The 15588-nt window shown below is 51.7% G+C and overlaps 1 protein-coding gene across 1 annotated transcript; it reads right to left on the minus strand.

Annotated features, from left to right (window-relative positions):
• Positions 1 to 293: 293 nt before the first annotated feature.
• sidC (nonribosomal siderophore peptide synthase SidC) lies at positions 294 to 15103 on the minus strand. Its single transcript, XM_040942195.1, has 2 exons — positions 14254 to 15103; positions 294 to 14193 (listed from the first exon to the last, which is right to left on the minus strand). Exons 1-2 carry the CDS (start codon positions 14764 to 14766, stop codon positions 436 to 438), a joined length of 14271 nt encoding a protein of 4756 aa, XP_040802493.1. The 5' UTR covers positions 14767 to 15103; the 3' UTR covers positions 294 to 435.
• Positions 15104 to 15588: the final 485 nt, after the last annotated feature.

Consider the following 15588-nt stretch of genomic DNA (forward strand, 5'->3'; position numbering starts at 1 on the left):
GACCATCATCTAAAGCCCCCAAACAGACACCCTGTCCCCCGAACCCACGGCTCGGGAGACCCAGCACTAATGCAGGTCTGAAGCCCCAGGCCATGTGGGGAGGATGGTTGTGGCTGGGGAACGGGGGCTGAGTACTCCCAGAGTCAAACCGACTGGTCCATTACAATCATTGACTTTGACTGAGGAAATAAGTGGAGGGATTGGGTTCGGATGGGCAGGGAGATCTTAGCTCGTGAACGTGTTACGTTGTACACGTAGCTCTAAGACGCGAAGCACTGAGACAAAAATCATGGGTGATATGGAATCTAATTCTAAGGACAACAAGAATAATCTATCAACGCGATAACAAAATCACAAATTGCGCAATATGTAGCAGGCAGTATATGCAGGAGATAAAAACGGCCATCCCTGAACCCCTGTCATGTAAATGCAACCTCAAGCCGCACCAAGTGCCGAAACAACCCCCTCGATCTCACCCGTAATCTCCGTCAACAGACTATGCACCTCTTCTTCATCCAGAATGGCCCCCTCAACCCGCACACCAAATCCAATCGAGTCAGTCTTGGAATCAGGGCCGATATCGATATACACATTCTCGTCAGGAAGGAAGGACGTGTCCAAAGCCGCCACCGACGTTGCCGTCTCGGGCAGCGGCTCCGATGGGATGAAGTCCGTCGGGACGCCGATCTGCAACGGCAAGAACAGCTCACCGCTCTCGTCTACGTCCGCGTCCGGCGCGGTGTCATTGGCGGACGGGACAGCGTTCTGCATCCAAAGCAGGTTCACCCAGGTGTTGAATAGATGGCCGCCGGTTTGTTGGGTGCTGGACCACGAGAGCACGTCTCGGAGCGAGCTTTGCTCGTACGACACACGTTCTGCGAGGGCCGACTGGATGGCTCGTGCCTGCTCGGCAAGAGCATCAGCCGGAGAGGCGTCCTCGCCTGGCGCGACCTCGGGAACGCGGAATGGATTCACATTGAGACATGGGCCGGATAATCTGTCGATGTTTTCGAAGGACGCAGAACGGCCAGTCTGGTAAAGGCCCATCGTAGGAGACGACACCCCGGTGAGTCGAGCGATGCTGCGAGAAACCGCGAGGAGAACCACCGTCTGCAGGCTGATGCCTGCTGCCCGACAGCTGCTTTCCAATTTCGACAAGCCCTTGATCTTTTCCCAGGCACCGACGAATAGCTGCTCGGGCACCTCGCCTCCGCTGCTGTGGGATTTCTTGATCAGAGTAGGGGTGGCTGACCCCACAGCTGACGACCAGTATCGCTTTTCATCGAGCTCACGGAGAGAGCCAAGCGAGAAATCCACGAAGGCCGGGAAGTCAGGGTTGCTGTCGAGTTCCTGACCACGGTAAAGCTGGGCAAGCTCAGTCACAAACATTGGCATGGTCCACGCATCGTACGCAGCGTGGTTGATCAGCACGAGAATACCATCACGATCACTGGCTTTCAAGAGCCGCAGACGAACAGGAGGCGTGGACAGGGAGGACGGAAGCAGCGCCTCTTCCCTGGCTTGAACCTTGGCAGCTTCCGTGATAGGGCAGGGATATTCAATGACCTTGAACTTGCTTGTGTCACGCATCGCTTGCTTCAGGACAACTTGTACGGCGTTTGTGGCAGAGGTCGCTGCGAAGCAGGTCCGCAGTATGGGATGTCTCTGCTGCAGTTGAAACCAAGCCTCCTCTAGCCGTGCGGCATCAACACGCTCGGAGCAAAAGTACGGCCAGGCAGGTTCAAACAACTTTCTTCCGGACTTGAGCCAGCTGGCAAGGTGATAGTACTGTCCACCGAGGCACGGAAGGATTGCTTCGACCGAACTCTTCTCCAGACTAAGTCGCTGGAGGACCCCCTCCTCGACCTGCTCGTAGTTCTCAATGAGGGATCCCCGTGACTGCGTGCGATCCTCAGAGACAGGCTGAATCCGTTGACTGATACCGCGAAGAGTGTTTCCTTGCAGTATGTCGGCAACGCCAGTTCTAAGTCCCTTTGCGCGACAAAGAGAGGCGGTGCGAATGGCTGAAAGGGAGTCCAGCCCGATGCTAAAGATGCTAGTGTCCGGTTCGATATTGTCCACGGTAACACCAGCCACCGTTGCAAGTATGGATCGGACTATGTCCTCATGTACAGGCTTAGCGGAATCTTCGACCTCATCATCCCGCGACTCATCCCGAGACAATTTCATGGGGAGATCACCAAGGCCCTCGGGCACAATTGTGGCACACCTCGTGGGGTGTTCGACGATATCGCTGATGATCGCAGCATACTCATCCAGGAGCTTGTCAAGCGCATTGTGGCTGAAATGTTTTCCACTGCAGGCAGCATTGACCACAAGGCCATGGCTTGCATGATCCACCTCGATGTTCAGCTTGTACTCAGCCTGCGCGGTGTAGTCGTCAACCTCATACGGGGTCCAGATCGTCTGCTCACTGATAACACTGCCGGTAAAGTCTGCACTCTTCTGGAAGACAAAAAGAGTATCAAACAACGATGCCGAGGTAAGAGCATTGGACCGTCTGAGCGAATTTTGCACCGTCCGCAAAGGCGCATTCTGGTGCATCTGTGCATCAGTTGTCATTTGTTGCAGGCGAAGAGCCATTGCCTTGTTGCTTAGAAACCTTGGCTCGAAACTGACTCTCTGGGCGACAGTGTTGAAGAGCGGTCCCAGGGTCTTCTCAGCCTCGGCCACTGACAGCGATCGCCCCGCCAGGACTTGTCCAAATACCACATCACGCTTCCCCATAAGATGAGCCAGCAATTTGGCGTAGGCAAAGAGACAGACGCTCTGAACCGTAACCTCCATTGCTTTACAAGCCTCAATCACTGTAGACAGATCGGCATCCAATAAGCGCTCGGAAGTGTACACGCAGTCGGCAGATTCAGAGGTAGGAAGCAAGGGAAGTTCAGAGATCTCATATCCCTGTAATCTTTGGGTCCAGAACTTGGACGACTCGTCTTGTCCTTTCAGAATATGCTTGACTGTTTCCGAGAAGTTCGGTCTCTCCGGGGCCGAATCACCATTGTAAATGATCGCCAAATCTTCGAAGAAGAACGGGATAGAAGCACCATCATAGAGCGCATGGTGCAAGACAATCACAAGGACCCTCCCCTCCGGTTGGCTGACCAAGAAATTCTTGAGAGGAGGAGTTTCAAAGCTCGATTCTTCCCGAAAAGAGTACATAGCCGCAATCTCTGACAGGACGTTCGCGTCAGAGGGTAGGGTGATCTCTGTCCATTCGAGTGGTGGTTTGCTATGGACAGCACCAATCCAGGAAGTCCCGAGCTCTTCTATCTGGTGGAATGAGGTGCGCAGGATATCATTTCGCTCAATGACCTGAACCAGGGCCCCTTTGAGACAAGTGATGTCAACGGAATCGGCAAGCCTGACGGGATGGGGGTAGACATAGACCTGCCCGTCGGTGGCTAGGGTTTGAGTGAGCATTCCCGACTGCAAAGGCGTAGTCTCGAACATCGCAGTGATAGAATCCTCCTTGCCCAGATGGCGGGCGTATTGACCGTAGACTGCAACATCAATTTTGTCACCTTCAACGTTTTCTGTGTCCTGATCTGGGACCCCATTGCTGGTAACGTCATCGATGTACTTGGCCAGTGCGCCTATGCAGGGATATCGCATCACGTCGGACGAAGAGACGCTCAATCCCACATCGCGAAGTCTACGGGAGAATTGGATCGCCGTGACCGAGTCGATACCTAGACTCAGGAACGATGCACCCTTCGTGATGTCCCCTATGGCCAGTCCACAGAAGTCCGCAGTGTGCTCTAGAAGCTGGGTTTCTATGGAGGACCAGTTGGAGTTGTCCCATGTAACAATGGGAGACTGTGTGCCCGGTGTTGAGGGCCGGGATAAGTTAAAATTGGCCAAAGAAAGACCCTCGCCAGACACCACACTCGAGATCACGGCCTCCATCTTCTCCAAAAATACCTCCGCATCGTAGGAAGATCCGAACGACGACGAGAAGTTGCAGTGTAGTTGGATCATGTCCGTTGCATGGTTCGCCTCGACTTCAACTGCCAAGGGGTATTCTGCAGGCATGTGGCTGTCCAACTCCTGCCACAAGCAGTGTTTTGGGGAAGGTGTGGTGCGGATGTATGAGAAAAGGCAGTCAAACAGCGGTGCGTCGGCTTCGATCCATCGCTGAATGTGTCTCAGCGGAGTGTGTTGGAATTCAAGAGAACGAATTGTAGACTTTTGCACATGTTCGATTACGTCGTCAACGGTTTCTAGTTCGGTGACATTAAGACGGCCTGGGACAGTGGTGATGCACGGTAGTAGAACGGACGATGCGCCTGGTACAGACACGGCTCTGCCCGACAGCACCAAACCGTATGTCACGTCGGGAGCTCCAACAGTATCCGCCAAAAGGAGCGCGAATACTGCTTGAAGTAGGGATGGCACGGTGGTATGGAGGGCTGCAGAGCACCGCTCCAGTTCGCTAAGACTGTTGTGGAGCTTCCTGCTTCGGGAAGCAGAATCCTCCATGGCATCGGTATCTCTTCGGAAGGCTGTGGGGCGATAGCCCGCCAGAAACGAAACCCAATGCTCTCTTGTTTTGTCCAGATTCTGGGTGTATACATGCTCGATGAATTCTGACGGTGAGCCTCTCTGGGCCACTTCATCACCTGCATACCGGGCTGCAACATCCTCCATCAACATGAAGAAGGACTCGCCGTCGTAAAGTGCATGGTGAATGTCGATGAATAATGCAAGAGGCTCATTGATACCAGAGGACTTTGCAACTGAGAATCGTACAGGTGGAGATCTAGTCATGTTTGAGACTATTTCTCGAGAGATCTGGTCATGATTGTCCTGATGTCTCTTCATGCATTCGTCCAAGTTGTCGTACTCTTCTTCCATCCAGCACATTTGATGGGCATCAGCTGCAAGTATCACCTGCACTATCTGCTTGTCGAAGGGAGCAAAAGCAGTTCTCAAAATCTCATTGTCATCGGCAACCGTTTGCCACGCAGTCTTTAGCATATCCAGATCAACAGATTGCTCAAGTTTCAGGATAATATGATTGACGTAAAGGTGGCGGCCTTCAACATTCATGGATCGTGCAACTAGACCTTCTTGGAGGGGTAAGCAAGGTCGAACAGCAGCCACGCGAGCTGGATCAATATCTGCAACAGGATGCTCCCTATACTCAGACTCGACTTGAGCAAATCGCCGACGAACAGTCGAGATGGCAGTCTCTGTCGCCGAAGAGGAACGTCTAGGCAAACGTGCAAGTTGCTCGACGAAAGGGTTACTCATGACAAGAGCCACTGTAGCCTGATAGCCAATTCCCCTGAGCTTGATTGAGAGACCAATTGCGCTGAGACTATCCAAGCCAATCTCAAAAATGTTTGTCATTGGTCCAATTGATGTTGGATCTGCCGCAACAATTTCGCAGAGTTCTTTCACCACAGCCTGCTCATCGGCAGATAAAGGCCGGTTACCAATGGTGCCGTCTTTGCTTGATGCATTGTTACCTTGCAAAACAGTGGTAAGGGGGAGGCCAGAGAAAAGAGCAGCCAATTCCTTAATGTTCGCTTTGCCGGACAGAGGCGCCAGCGGAATGTACGTGATGGGAAGAATGAGCTCAGGCACCATGTAATTCGGTAACTTTCTCTTGCACACATCCTGCAGTTCTTTACCGAGCGTGGCGAATTCAGAGAACAGAAATGCGACATTTGCGTCTTGCCCACTTTTGCGGGCGTTGGATCGCGCGATAAAGGAGATTAGCTGCTGCCTTGAGAGGCCAGGGTGTTTTGCGACCGTCGTGACAACACTGATGTCAAGGCTACAGGAGGAGCGAATAACCTCGGAGACCTCTCCAAGCTCTAGTCGTTGGCCACGAATCTTGGTCTGGTCATCGCCGCGGCCAAGGTACTCAACCGAGTCATCTGGCATCAAGCGTCCAATATCGCCAGTACGATACATCTTCTCCCCGTTTGGCCCGGTTACAAACCCAGTTGCATCAGGCCTGTTGAGATAACCTTTTGCAACAAGGTCACCCGTGAAACAAAGTTCTCCTGTTTGGCCCCTGAGAGCGTATGTGAGTGTGCCAGGCATGAGGACGTGACTGACACAAGCATTTAGTGGAGGCCCAATGTTACGTAGATTCGTCTCTTTGCCCACTGGAGCGAAAGTGCAGCCGATTGTTGCCTCGGTAGGACCGTATGCATTCACAAGAGCAAATCCTGGTGCCGAAGCCCATGTATCCAAAACTTTCTGCGATATCTTTTCGCCGCCAACAGTCATGTACTTCAGACTGGGGCATTGCGCAGGGACGATATCCGACTGATCCACCAAGGATGGAACAAGGCTGGCGTGCGTGATCTCCCATTTGGAGATCGTCAATCCGAGATCATTGAGAATCATAGCTCTGGGAGCTGTCACGGTCGCCATGCCATGTCTCCATGGGAAGAACATCTCCAGAAGGTGAGGATCAAAGGCACGGCTGGCTTGAGCGAGATATCTGCCCTTTCCCGCAAGCTCCAAAGTGACTGGGGCACGTCGGCAAGTGAATTCAGAAAAGGACTCGATGAATGACGAAAGATTGCTTCTGGTCACCATGACGCCTTTGGGTTTGCCTGTCGACCCAGAGGTATACAATAGGTAGGCTAGATCATCGGGTTCAGACATGTAGTCCTTGTCCTCGGTTGGCATCCCCGTCAATGACTCAGAAAACTGAGGATCATCAAAGCACGTTATCTGGCAGGTCTTCGGCACATTTCCGAAGGATGCAGCAAATGGTTTCTCGGTGAAGATGAGCGGGCAATTGCCATCCTCGATCAGGAAAGCTTTTCGATCAGCCGGGAGTCCGTCGTCAATCGGGAGATAAGTGTTTCCCGACTTGAAGATGCCAATGATGATAGGATACGAGATCAAATCTCGCTCGGAGCAAATCGCGATCATTCTGTTCTTGTGACCTAGTGAGGCGATGTAGGCAGCCACTCGATTCGCCTCGGCATTCAATGTACCATAGGTCATTGTCTCCTTCTCGATCCCGGACTCTGCTATGCTACTGGCAACCTCAACGGCAACCAATTCAGGATTTCTTGCAGCATGGACCTCAAGCCAATGCGTTGGGCTTAGCTGCACTGAGTTTGCCACTTCTTCACTAACCGGCAGATCCGAAATCGACCGCAGACTTTTCGAGAGATTGTTGACCAGACTTCCGAAAGACTCGTCAATCGATGAGAGCATTGAACTCACCAATCCATCAACTTGGCGGACAAAGACCGACAGCTGAGCTCGTGACATTATCCTGCTCGCTGAAGAAGCTTCTATATGAATCGTACCGTTGGAGCGCTGGAAAACATTGAACGCCATAGGGTGTTCGACGTGTAGGCCCACCTCATCATCCAATTCATGCCAGATGCTTGGCTCTATGTGCTCGATAGAGTCATCGGTGGCAATGTGGAAATTGAATACCGCAGGGTATAGCGCCTCGCCTCTCTGGCGGTTCAACAACTTTCGAACCTCGCGAGCATGAATATGACGGTACTTCCAGGACTGAACAGAGACTTGATGCTGATTGACAAGTATCTCCCGAACGCTTCCATTAGGGTGGAATGGAACGGGTACGACGGATATCAAGGGACCAATGCTGTTCTCGAGGTCGGGGTGTAGAACACGATCAGAAAGCGTCTCAGCAAACACGGCTGCTGGAACTCCAAGGTAGCTCAATGATACATAACACCACGCTGCGCGAATGATGGACGCGATTGACGACAGTCCCAGTTCTACTGCAGTTGCCTGCAGCTTGGCGCTCGGCTCGGTCAAGGGAAGCCCTTCTGAAATCAACTCGTACACTGGGACCTCACCCGGTTGCATTCTCTTGCCAGTAAGATCGGGCCAAACAGGAGCATCTTGGTCAGAAAAGTTCTTCAGCTGCGATTCCCAGAATTGGCTAGTCTTCTTGATCCTCTTGTCGGTTGGAAGGATGAGTGCGAAGGCATCAATAAGCTGTACCCGCAAGGGCGGTTTGTAAGTATAAGCACATCGCACGTCATCTAACATGAGACCAAGTGAAGGCTCGTCATGTATAGAGTGATGGACTGTGAACATCATAATACGCTCGGCGCCGGTATCAAATATGGTGACAGCCCACGGTGGATGTCTGAAGTAGGCCTTCTGATGCGTGGACATGATATCATGCAATCTTTTGTCACGAAGCTCCGCCATATCAGATTCAGGGCATTGCAAAACCTTCCAGTTGAGGTCTGGAAGTTGGTAGACAATCTGCAATATGGATGAATCACGGTAATCGGCCGTATTGGAGCCTGATTTTCCAATTTCAGCGACAGGAATAAATCCAGTCCTCAAAGCTTCGGTGCGTTGGCACGTAGCGAGCCAAGCTTGCTTCAACCTTGGGAGGTCCACCATGTCGTCCAAGAGAAAGAAGTGATTGCTCCAATACATGGAGTAAGTGCCCATTGTCTCAATAAGCAAACTTTCCTGTAATGGAGATGCTTTGAGGATCTTAAAGCTTTCTCCAATGTGATTCGCAGCGGCACTATGCCATGTTTCATTGAAATCGCTCACGTCAAACGATTCGGAGAATTCGGCTGGAGTACCTTGACTTGCGTCAGAAACTAGCAGCATCAAATCCTGAACAGTCACGCAATTGAGAACGTCAACGACCGAAATTTGATGGCCGGCTTCTTTTAGTCTAGAGGCCACCCGAATTGCGCGAATCGAATCGATGCCGAGGCTACCGAGCCGGCTGGACTTGGAGACAAGTGAGGTTGATATGCCGGCCAACGAAGAAATTGTCTCAACTATGTGGGCAGCAACGGATGCGTCAACGGAATCATCGACAGTACCCAGCGAACCATTGGCCAAGCTTGTTTCAGATTCCCAGCCATCGATGTCAACCGATGCATAGGCAGCTTGTAGTGCCCTGCGATCAGTCTTGGCTGAAGGAGTTTTCGGAATATGAGACACCACAAGGAAGACAGAAGGTATCATATGATCGGGCAGAACACGCAGAGCTTGTTCGCTGGCAGCTCGAGCTATTTCGACCGCGGATTGTCCCGATAATACCGTTTGATTCTGCTCTTCCATGGCTGCAGCTTTCGGCGCGGAGAGAAAGGCGACCACCACACTATTTGGCCTGTCCGGACGACTGAGAACAAGGGTCTCAATGCTCTCAACAAGTTCATGACATCCTCGCAGGGAGAAGCTTATCTCACTCAGCTCCACCCGAATACCGCCCAGCTTGACTAGATCATCGACGCGGTTGATGTACTCAAGAGAGCCATCGGCAAGCATTCGAACGAGGTCACCAGTATAGTAGACGATTTGTTGAGCTTCTTCGTTCCATACGTACTTCGCTTTCGTGACATCGTCCTGATTCAGATAGCCAGGCGAGAGCTGTGGACCGCCAAGTGCCAGTTCTCCGATGGCATTCTTCATGACCAGGCGCTGACCCTTGGTCACGAAGACCGAGACAGTCTCCATGGGCCAACCAATGTTCGCGCTTTTGACATTCTTATGTTCATTGCCGAACTCTCTGATGGTCGAGACGACTGTAACCTCGGCTGGTCCGTATGTGTTAAAAGCCCTCATATTGGTACCCCAGTCATCAGCCACGGACTGTGTCAGCTTTTCGCCAATCATGGTAATGACCTGTAATGTCTCACAGCTCTTCCGAGGTACTCCAGCTGAGAAAGCAGGGGTCAGATGCGCATGCGTTGCTTTGGTGACATTGGCGAGCCTTGAAAACGAGCCAAGCATGATATCTCTCGTAGCAGAAATGAGAACGCCACCAACACCCCAGGTATAAAAGATATCCTGAATTGATACATCGAAAGTGTAAGACGAGAATTGCAAGCATCTTACACCCTCCGGCACATCCGTAGGAATATCTTTCTGAAGCGTTCTCATGCTAGACACAGCAGACGAGTGTTTGATCGGCACACCTTTGGGTGCGCCTGTTGTTCCACTGGTCCAGATCAAATACGCCATATCGTTGGAGTTGGCTGGAGATCCGACAATGGTGGAATTCGCTCCATTCGTTTCAGCTGATGTCTCATCAACGAACCTATTCACATCTATGATCTGTAACCCGGCAGGAATCGAGCCGTCTGGCTGGGGTCCATCGAGGTCAGAAACCAGTAAAATGCCTGATGAAGTTCGGGCGATCAAGTCGTGACGGCGCTGTGCGGGAGACATGGTGTCGATTGGACACCAGGCGCCTCCAGCCTTGAGAATACCTAGGATCGCAACGTACATGGCAGGGCTCTTCTCGATGCAGATTGGAATCGGACGGTTGTTAAGCTCACCACTGATTCGGGTAAGATGCACTGCAAGTCTTTGGGCTATGTCGTTGAGCTTCCCGTAAGACCAGGTGATATTCCGCACGTCATTTTCATCATCCAGATTATGCTTGAAAATCAAAGCAGGGTCTTCAGGGTGTGATTGTGCGTGGTCCTCAAACTGCGATTGTAGGAGAGATCCTTTTTCTGCCTCCTCGATAATCCTAGATTGCGGATTGAAGCATGATTTCGAATTACAATTGGTCTTCATCGGGCCGTCGAGGAATCTCCCTTCTGGCTCATTGAGGATGAATTCGACGATGTCAGACATCTGTCCTAGCATCATCTTTGCCGAACTCAGATCAAGCTTGGACTCATCGAAACTGGCACGGAATGTCAAGGAGGAGTCGGAACACGGCCATATCTCAATCATGACTGTAAAGTCATTCGCCATGGGCGGGTGATGGATTGAGCTCCAGATACCACTTGCATTGGAGCCTGCGCTAAAATCTTGATACGCTATCAGTGTATCGTATGGAAGTCTTCCTTCCGCCGTAACGAGCGATCCTAAGCCAGGTTGTAGATGAGACAAAGCGCCTGCATTGAGCTTTGTTAGGCATTGGGTGATGGCGCGATTTGTGCAGGTGTCAGCTGAGTTGGTCTGCGAATTCTCAAGAGTGAGTCTGATCGGAACAGTAGTGAATGTCGGGCCAATGCAGGTTTCCGAGACAACGTCAAGTCGGCCTGAGATAACGCTGCCCATCACAACATCCCGATCAGGCGTACCACTGTAAGCTAACAAGATTGATCCCCAGGCTGCCTGAAGTACGGAAAGAGGACTTGATCCAATAACTTTGGATCTCTTCTTGAGGGTATCATGACGGATATTGGCTGTAATCTCCGCGCAGCCGGTGGTTTTGACTGTTGATGGTCGGTATGAGGTCAAGGATGGGAACGGAACAGGAGAGTGTTGTGCTAAATGCCTGTTCCAGAAATCGGAGGTTGCGGCCTGATCTGACTGAAAGTGATGCTTCACAACATGCTCAATAGAAGTTCGTTGCTTGCCTGGCTTGCCATAGTAGATAGAAGTTATATCTTCAAGCAAGAGCTGCAGTGAGCCACCGTCGAAGATTCCGTGGAACATGCTCAGAACAATCTGGCTCTCTGTGTGACTACTGACCAGAGACAACCTAAAAGGTGGTTTGCTAAGATCAATGGCCTCCTCCGCATCGCGGAGTGCAGTTTGAAGAGCCGCCTCGTTCGAGACAGTCTCGGTTACTTGATGGACAGCCCAATCAGCGTGAGGCACTGCTTCAGGAGCAAGAATGCATTGGGCAAATGGCGCCATATCATCGTCAACCCAACAAAATACTGTGCGAAAAGAATCATAGCTGGCAAGAACCGTATCCCAAGCCCTCTGGATCTTGGGAAGGTCGACGTCAGGTTCAAGCCGCAGGACAGTATGGTAGATGTACGAGCGAGCTGCAGATGTCTTATCAGATGAACTACGCAGAAAACTGGTTAGCATGCCTGATTGCGTTGCTGTTGTCGGAAGAACTCTCGCAACTTGACTCTGCATCAAGTCTAGTCTTTCTGCACATACGAGTGCATTTCGTTGACTGAATTCCTGAAGCTTCTGATGGAGCGGGTCGTGGATTTCATCGGTATCTGCCTTCTCCGCCATCTGACGACGCTGGAAGACGAGTGAAACCAGAGCTTCCGGTGTCGGAGACTGCAACACATCGCCTACAGACAGACCATCGATAGCATGGTCCCGTAACCGCTGCAGAAGTCGCATCGCGCCGAGACTGTCAATTCCGAGGGAATACAGACCAGCTTCAGGCGTGACAGCAGCGACATCCTCGTCTGTTGTCTGAGCGATGAGTTCAATCACAAGCTGTTGTACAGACAACAGATTCTCGTCCTCCGGGATTTCCCACTGATGATGTACACCATTCGTAGTGTCTAGAACAGTCTTCTCTGGGGTGTACAATTGAACACCACTCTTGCCTGGTTCTCGAAGTTGAGCCGAGATTGCTTTGCGGTCAACCTTGCCGGAGCTCGATCGTGGGAGGCTAGGAAAGAAAGCATATGTGGAGGGGCACATATAATTGGACAGGTACTGCTGCGCTTTGGAGTGTGCCTCATTTGCTATCGTCTGTTTCTCGACAGCACTCGCGTCGCTGTTGTTGACAACGAGACATGCCACTATTTGCTCACTTCCCTGTACATCGAAGTCGCGTTTGAGTACCACGGCCACAGCTTCTGTCACTCCAGGGATTGTAGACAGAACCGACTCAATCTCGCCAAGTTCAAGCCGGCGGCCGCTGATTTTCACCTGATCTGAGGTTATCCGACCGAGAAACTCAATCACTGGAGAGCCGGATTCGTCCCAGACGATGCGCGCCATGTCCCCGGTACGATACAAGTACCCGAACTTTGCGCTGTTCACAAAGGCCTTCGCAGTTTCCTTCGGGCGGTTCAGATATCCCTTGCTGACTTGCGGACCTCCTATTGCCAGCTCACCAGCAAGACCGGCTGCGACTGGTCTTGGTTCGTGATTGTTGGGATCTAGGACAAACATCGCGCAAGTCGGAAGCGCTTTGCCAATAATTGAGCCCCGAACCGAGCGACCAACTGGTGCCAGATAGGTACAATTGATGGCGGCCTCAGTGGGTCCATATGCGTTCACCAACATTCTATGCGGTTCATCGAGTGATGTAGTTGAGAAGTTTGCAATGACTGTCCTATTGAGCTTCTCGCCCATCGTCCAGAGAGATTGGAGTGTATTCAACCGGGATGGTCGCAAGAGTGCAGCCAAGCTCGGCGTAGCCATCATGATGGTCGCCCTTGCTTCGTTTATGGTGGCTTCGAGATCAGTCAATGTCAGGCTCCGATCGGCGGAGCAGAGAGTAGCTCCGGTGCTCAAGGTGACAAAAATCTCCATGAGGGACGGGTCGAACGTGGGAGAGGCAAATTGAAACCAGCGGAAGTCGCCTTCAAAATCACCAGGGAGCGGAATAGCCGTAGCATGGGACTCTATTGAGCAGGCGACTGCAAGATGGCTTACTTGCACACCTTTCGGCTTCCCAGTGGAGCCACTGGTAAAGAGAAGATAAGCGATTTGGTCATCCTGGATATCCACTTTCTCAAGGACACTCTCAGCTTGCAAGGGTTGAGCACGATTTATCAGCTCCTCCCATCTGGAAACGTCCTTTACGTTGACCCATACGGGCATGCGCTCATCTTCACCACGCTCATCAGTAGACCAAGGCCCCCAAGATGGCTCGGGTATATTACCCAGAATGATAGGACAGTCTATGTCCTGAAGAATTTCACGAATCCTATCCACAGGAGCATCCTGTGGAATAGGCGAAAATGCAAACCCGGCTTTCAATATGCCAAGGTATGAGATGTACAGTTCGGGCGATGTCGTCATGTACACCGGGATAATCCGCCCACAATCAGCAGCATCGCGGGCCGCCAGCAGGCCCCTGATATGTACAGCTAGATTAGTGGCTGCTTGATCGAGGTCAGAATAAGTGAGAATGCTGTGCTTTGCAGAACAAATTGCAGAAGGCAAAGAATGAACGAAATCGAGGGCTATGGCATCAGGCTTTGTCCGGGCCCAGCCCTCGAACGCAGCGTGGAGAAGATGTTGTTGGGGTATCGTAGAGTCAGTCAAGTCATTCCAGTCATGGCGTCGTGAAGGGGGTATCATAGATGGAGGGAAATTCATAACAGAAAGCTCGGGGAGGGAGGCCTCGAAGGCCAATGACGAAGACGAATCCGCCAAGTGAGCGGCAATGGTCCTGAGCATCGGATCCACTGCAACGACGGGGATCAGTCGGTCGGGATAGCTAAAGCAGATCTGGATGCTAGTAGCGGTGGTGGAAGGCCCCACGTATAGCGTCAAATTCTGCCGGTCGATCAGTAAGACGCTGTGGCGACAGTCAAAGAGAAGTAACGGGGAACCCACGCTTGCAGTACCCTTGAAAAGGGGATGTTGCTCGCCATTTTCAGTTTCTTCGCAGAATCCCAAAGCCAGACAGAAGTGGACTTCATCAGCATTGTGATGCTGTTCGTCCACCTCTTTGATGGTGCAGTGCTGGCCATCGGCTTCCCGAAGTACAGAAGCACAGACCACACCGCGCTCTTTCTCTGGACCAGAGATGGTGGTTGCATGACGGGCGACTAGGAATGCGATCTCTTCCAGACCTGTGAAGCTCGAGACAAAGCGAGCGTATCCTTGAACGAGGTCACTTGCAACAGCTTGGAGATTGGTATCGCAAGCAAGCTCGATGCGGGGGCTCAGGACTACTGAGCTCTGCGAAAAATCGTCGACTGTGTACTGATCGACTGTGTCCAGAGCAGGAAGCTTGGTAGTTGGGATAGAAACAAGAGTCATGGCTGAATCAAGGGCATTGTGTGTTGCAGAGGTTGGTGTCAATGAGGCGTTGTGCCCCTCATCTTGCGGAAGGGCGGTTGCCATTGATTTGAAATGTCCGAAGCGGGGTACAAGTCACGCACCTACAGAGGATGACCGCGACGCCGACTTTGCTCGACAGCAGGAGAGATAACACTTGAGATGGTGAAAAATGATGGTTATGGATCACAGGGGGCCACAGCAAAAGGTAGTTATAATTTACTATTGCTGCACGGTACGTACTTTGCTCACGCAGGAACTTCCAAGGATATGCATGGATGGTGTCTGGTCAGCATGACTTGCAGTGGATCCAGACGGGTGCCACGCGAAGCCATTGGGCATTGATCACATTTTCCAAAAGGTTGTGAAGTGAAAGTGGGGGGACAAGATTTCAGGATTATCCAATCTGTTGCAACCGAATTCGAGAGTGATTATTTCGAAGTAAGCAGATTGGTAGATGGTGCTAGATGAGCTCGGGGGTTTGAGCGCATGATTTTTCTCACTCTTCCCTGATCCCGGTAAGGCTCCGTGGCAGACGCGCGCATCGCGCCACGGGCCTCGGCCTCAGGCCACCGTTAAGGCCAACAACCGCCCGGCCAGCCTTCCGCTTCGGCCTGAGGTTTCTCCGATCCTCGGCACAATGCTTATCTGATTAGATCATCTGATAAGATTCTGCATGCTGGGCTGTCCGACTGTCCGAGTGTTGTTGCATTTCTGACGCGAGTATGAGTTGCGAAATCTTGCAACGCCAGTTACGTGGAAAGCTTTAGGCTCTTGATGTTGTTTAAAGCATGATCTCTGTCTTCAAATTTATGATTATGCCCGTTTACCACACCTGTAATCCAATGGTTCAAGCGGGTCTCTTTGACTAATCAGTATAGGCGAAAA

Source organism: Aspergillus fijiensis (assembly GCF_003184825.1).
Source record: "Aspergillus fijiensis CBS 313.89 unplaced genomic scaffold BO72scaffold_17, whole genome shotgun sequence".
NCBI lineage: Eukaryota > Fungi > Ascomycota > Eurotiomycetes > Eurotiales > Aspergillaceae > Aspergillus > Aspergillus fijiensis.

Coding starts and splice junctions, on each gene's coding strand:
- sidC (XM_040942195.1), bottom strand. CDS start 14,766: ATGGCAACCGCCCTTCCGCAAGATGAGGGGCACAACGCCTCATTGACA. Junction 14,194..14,253: donor TTTTCAAGGGTACTGCAAGC/GTGGGTTCCCCG, acceptor ATCGACCGGCAG/AATTTGACGCTATACGTGGG.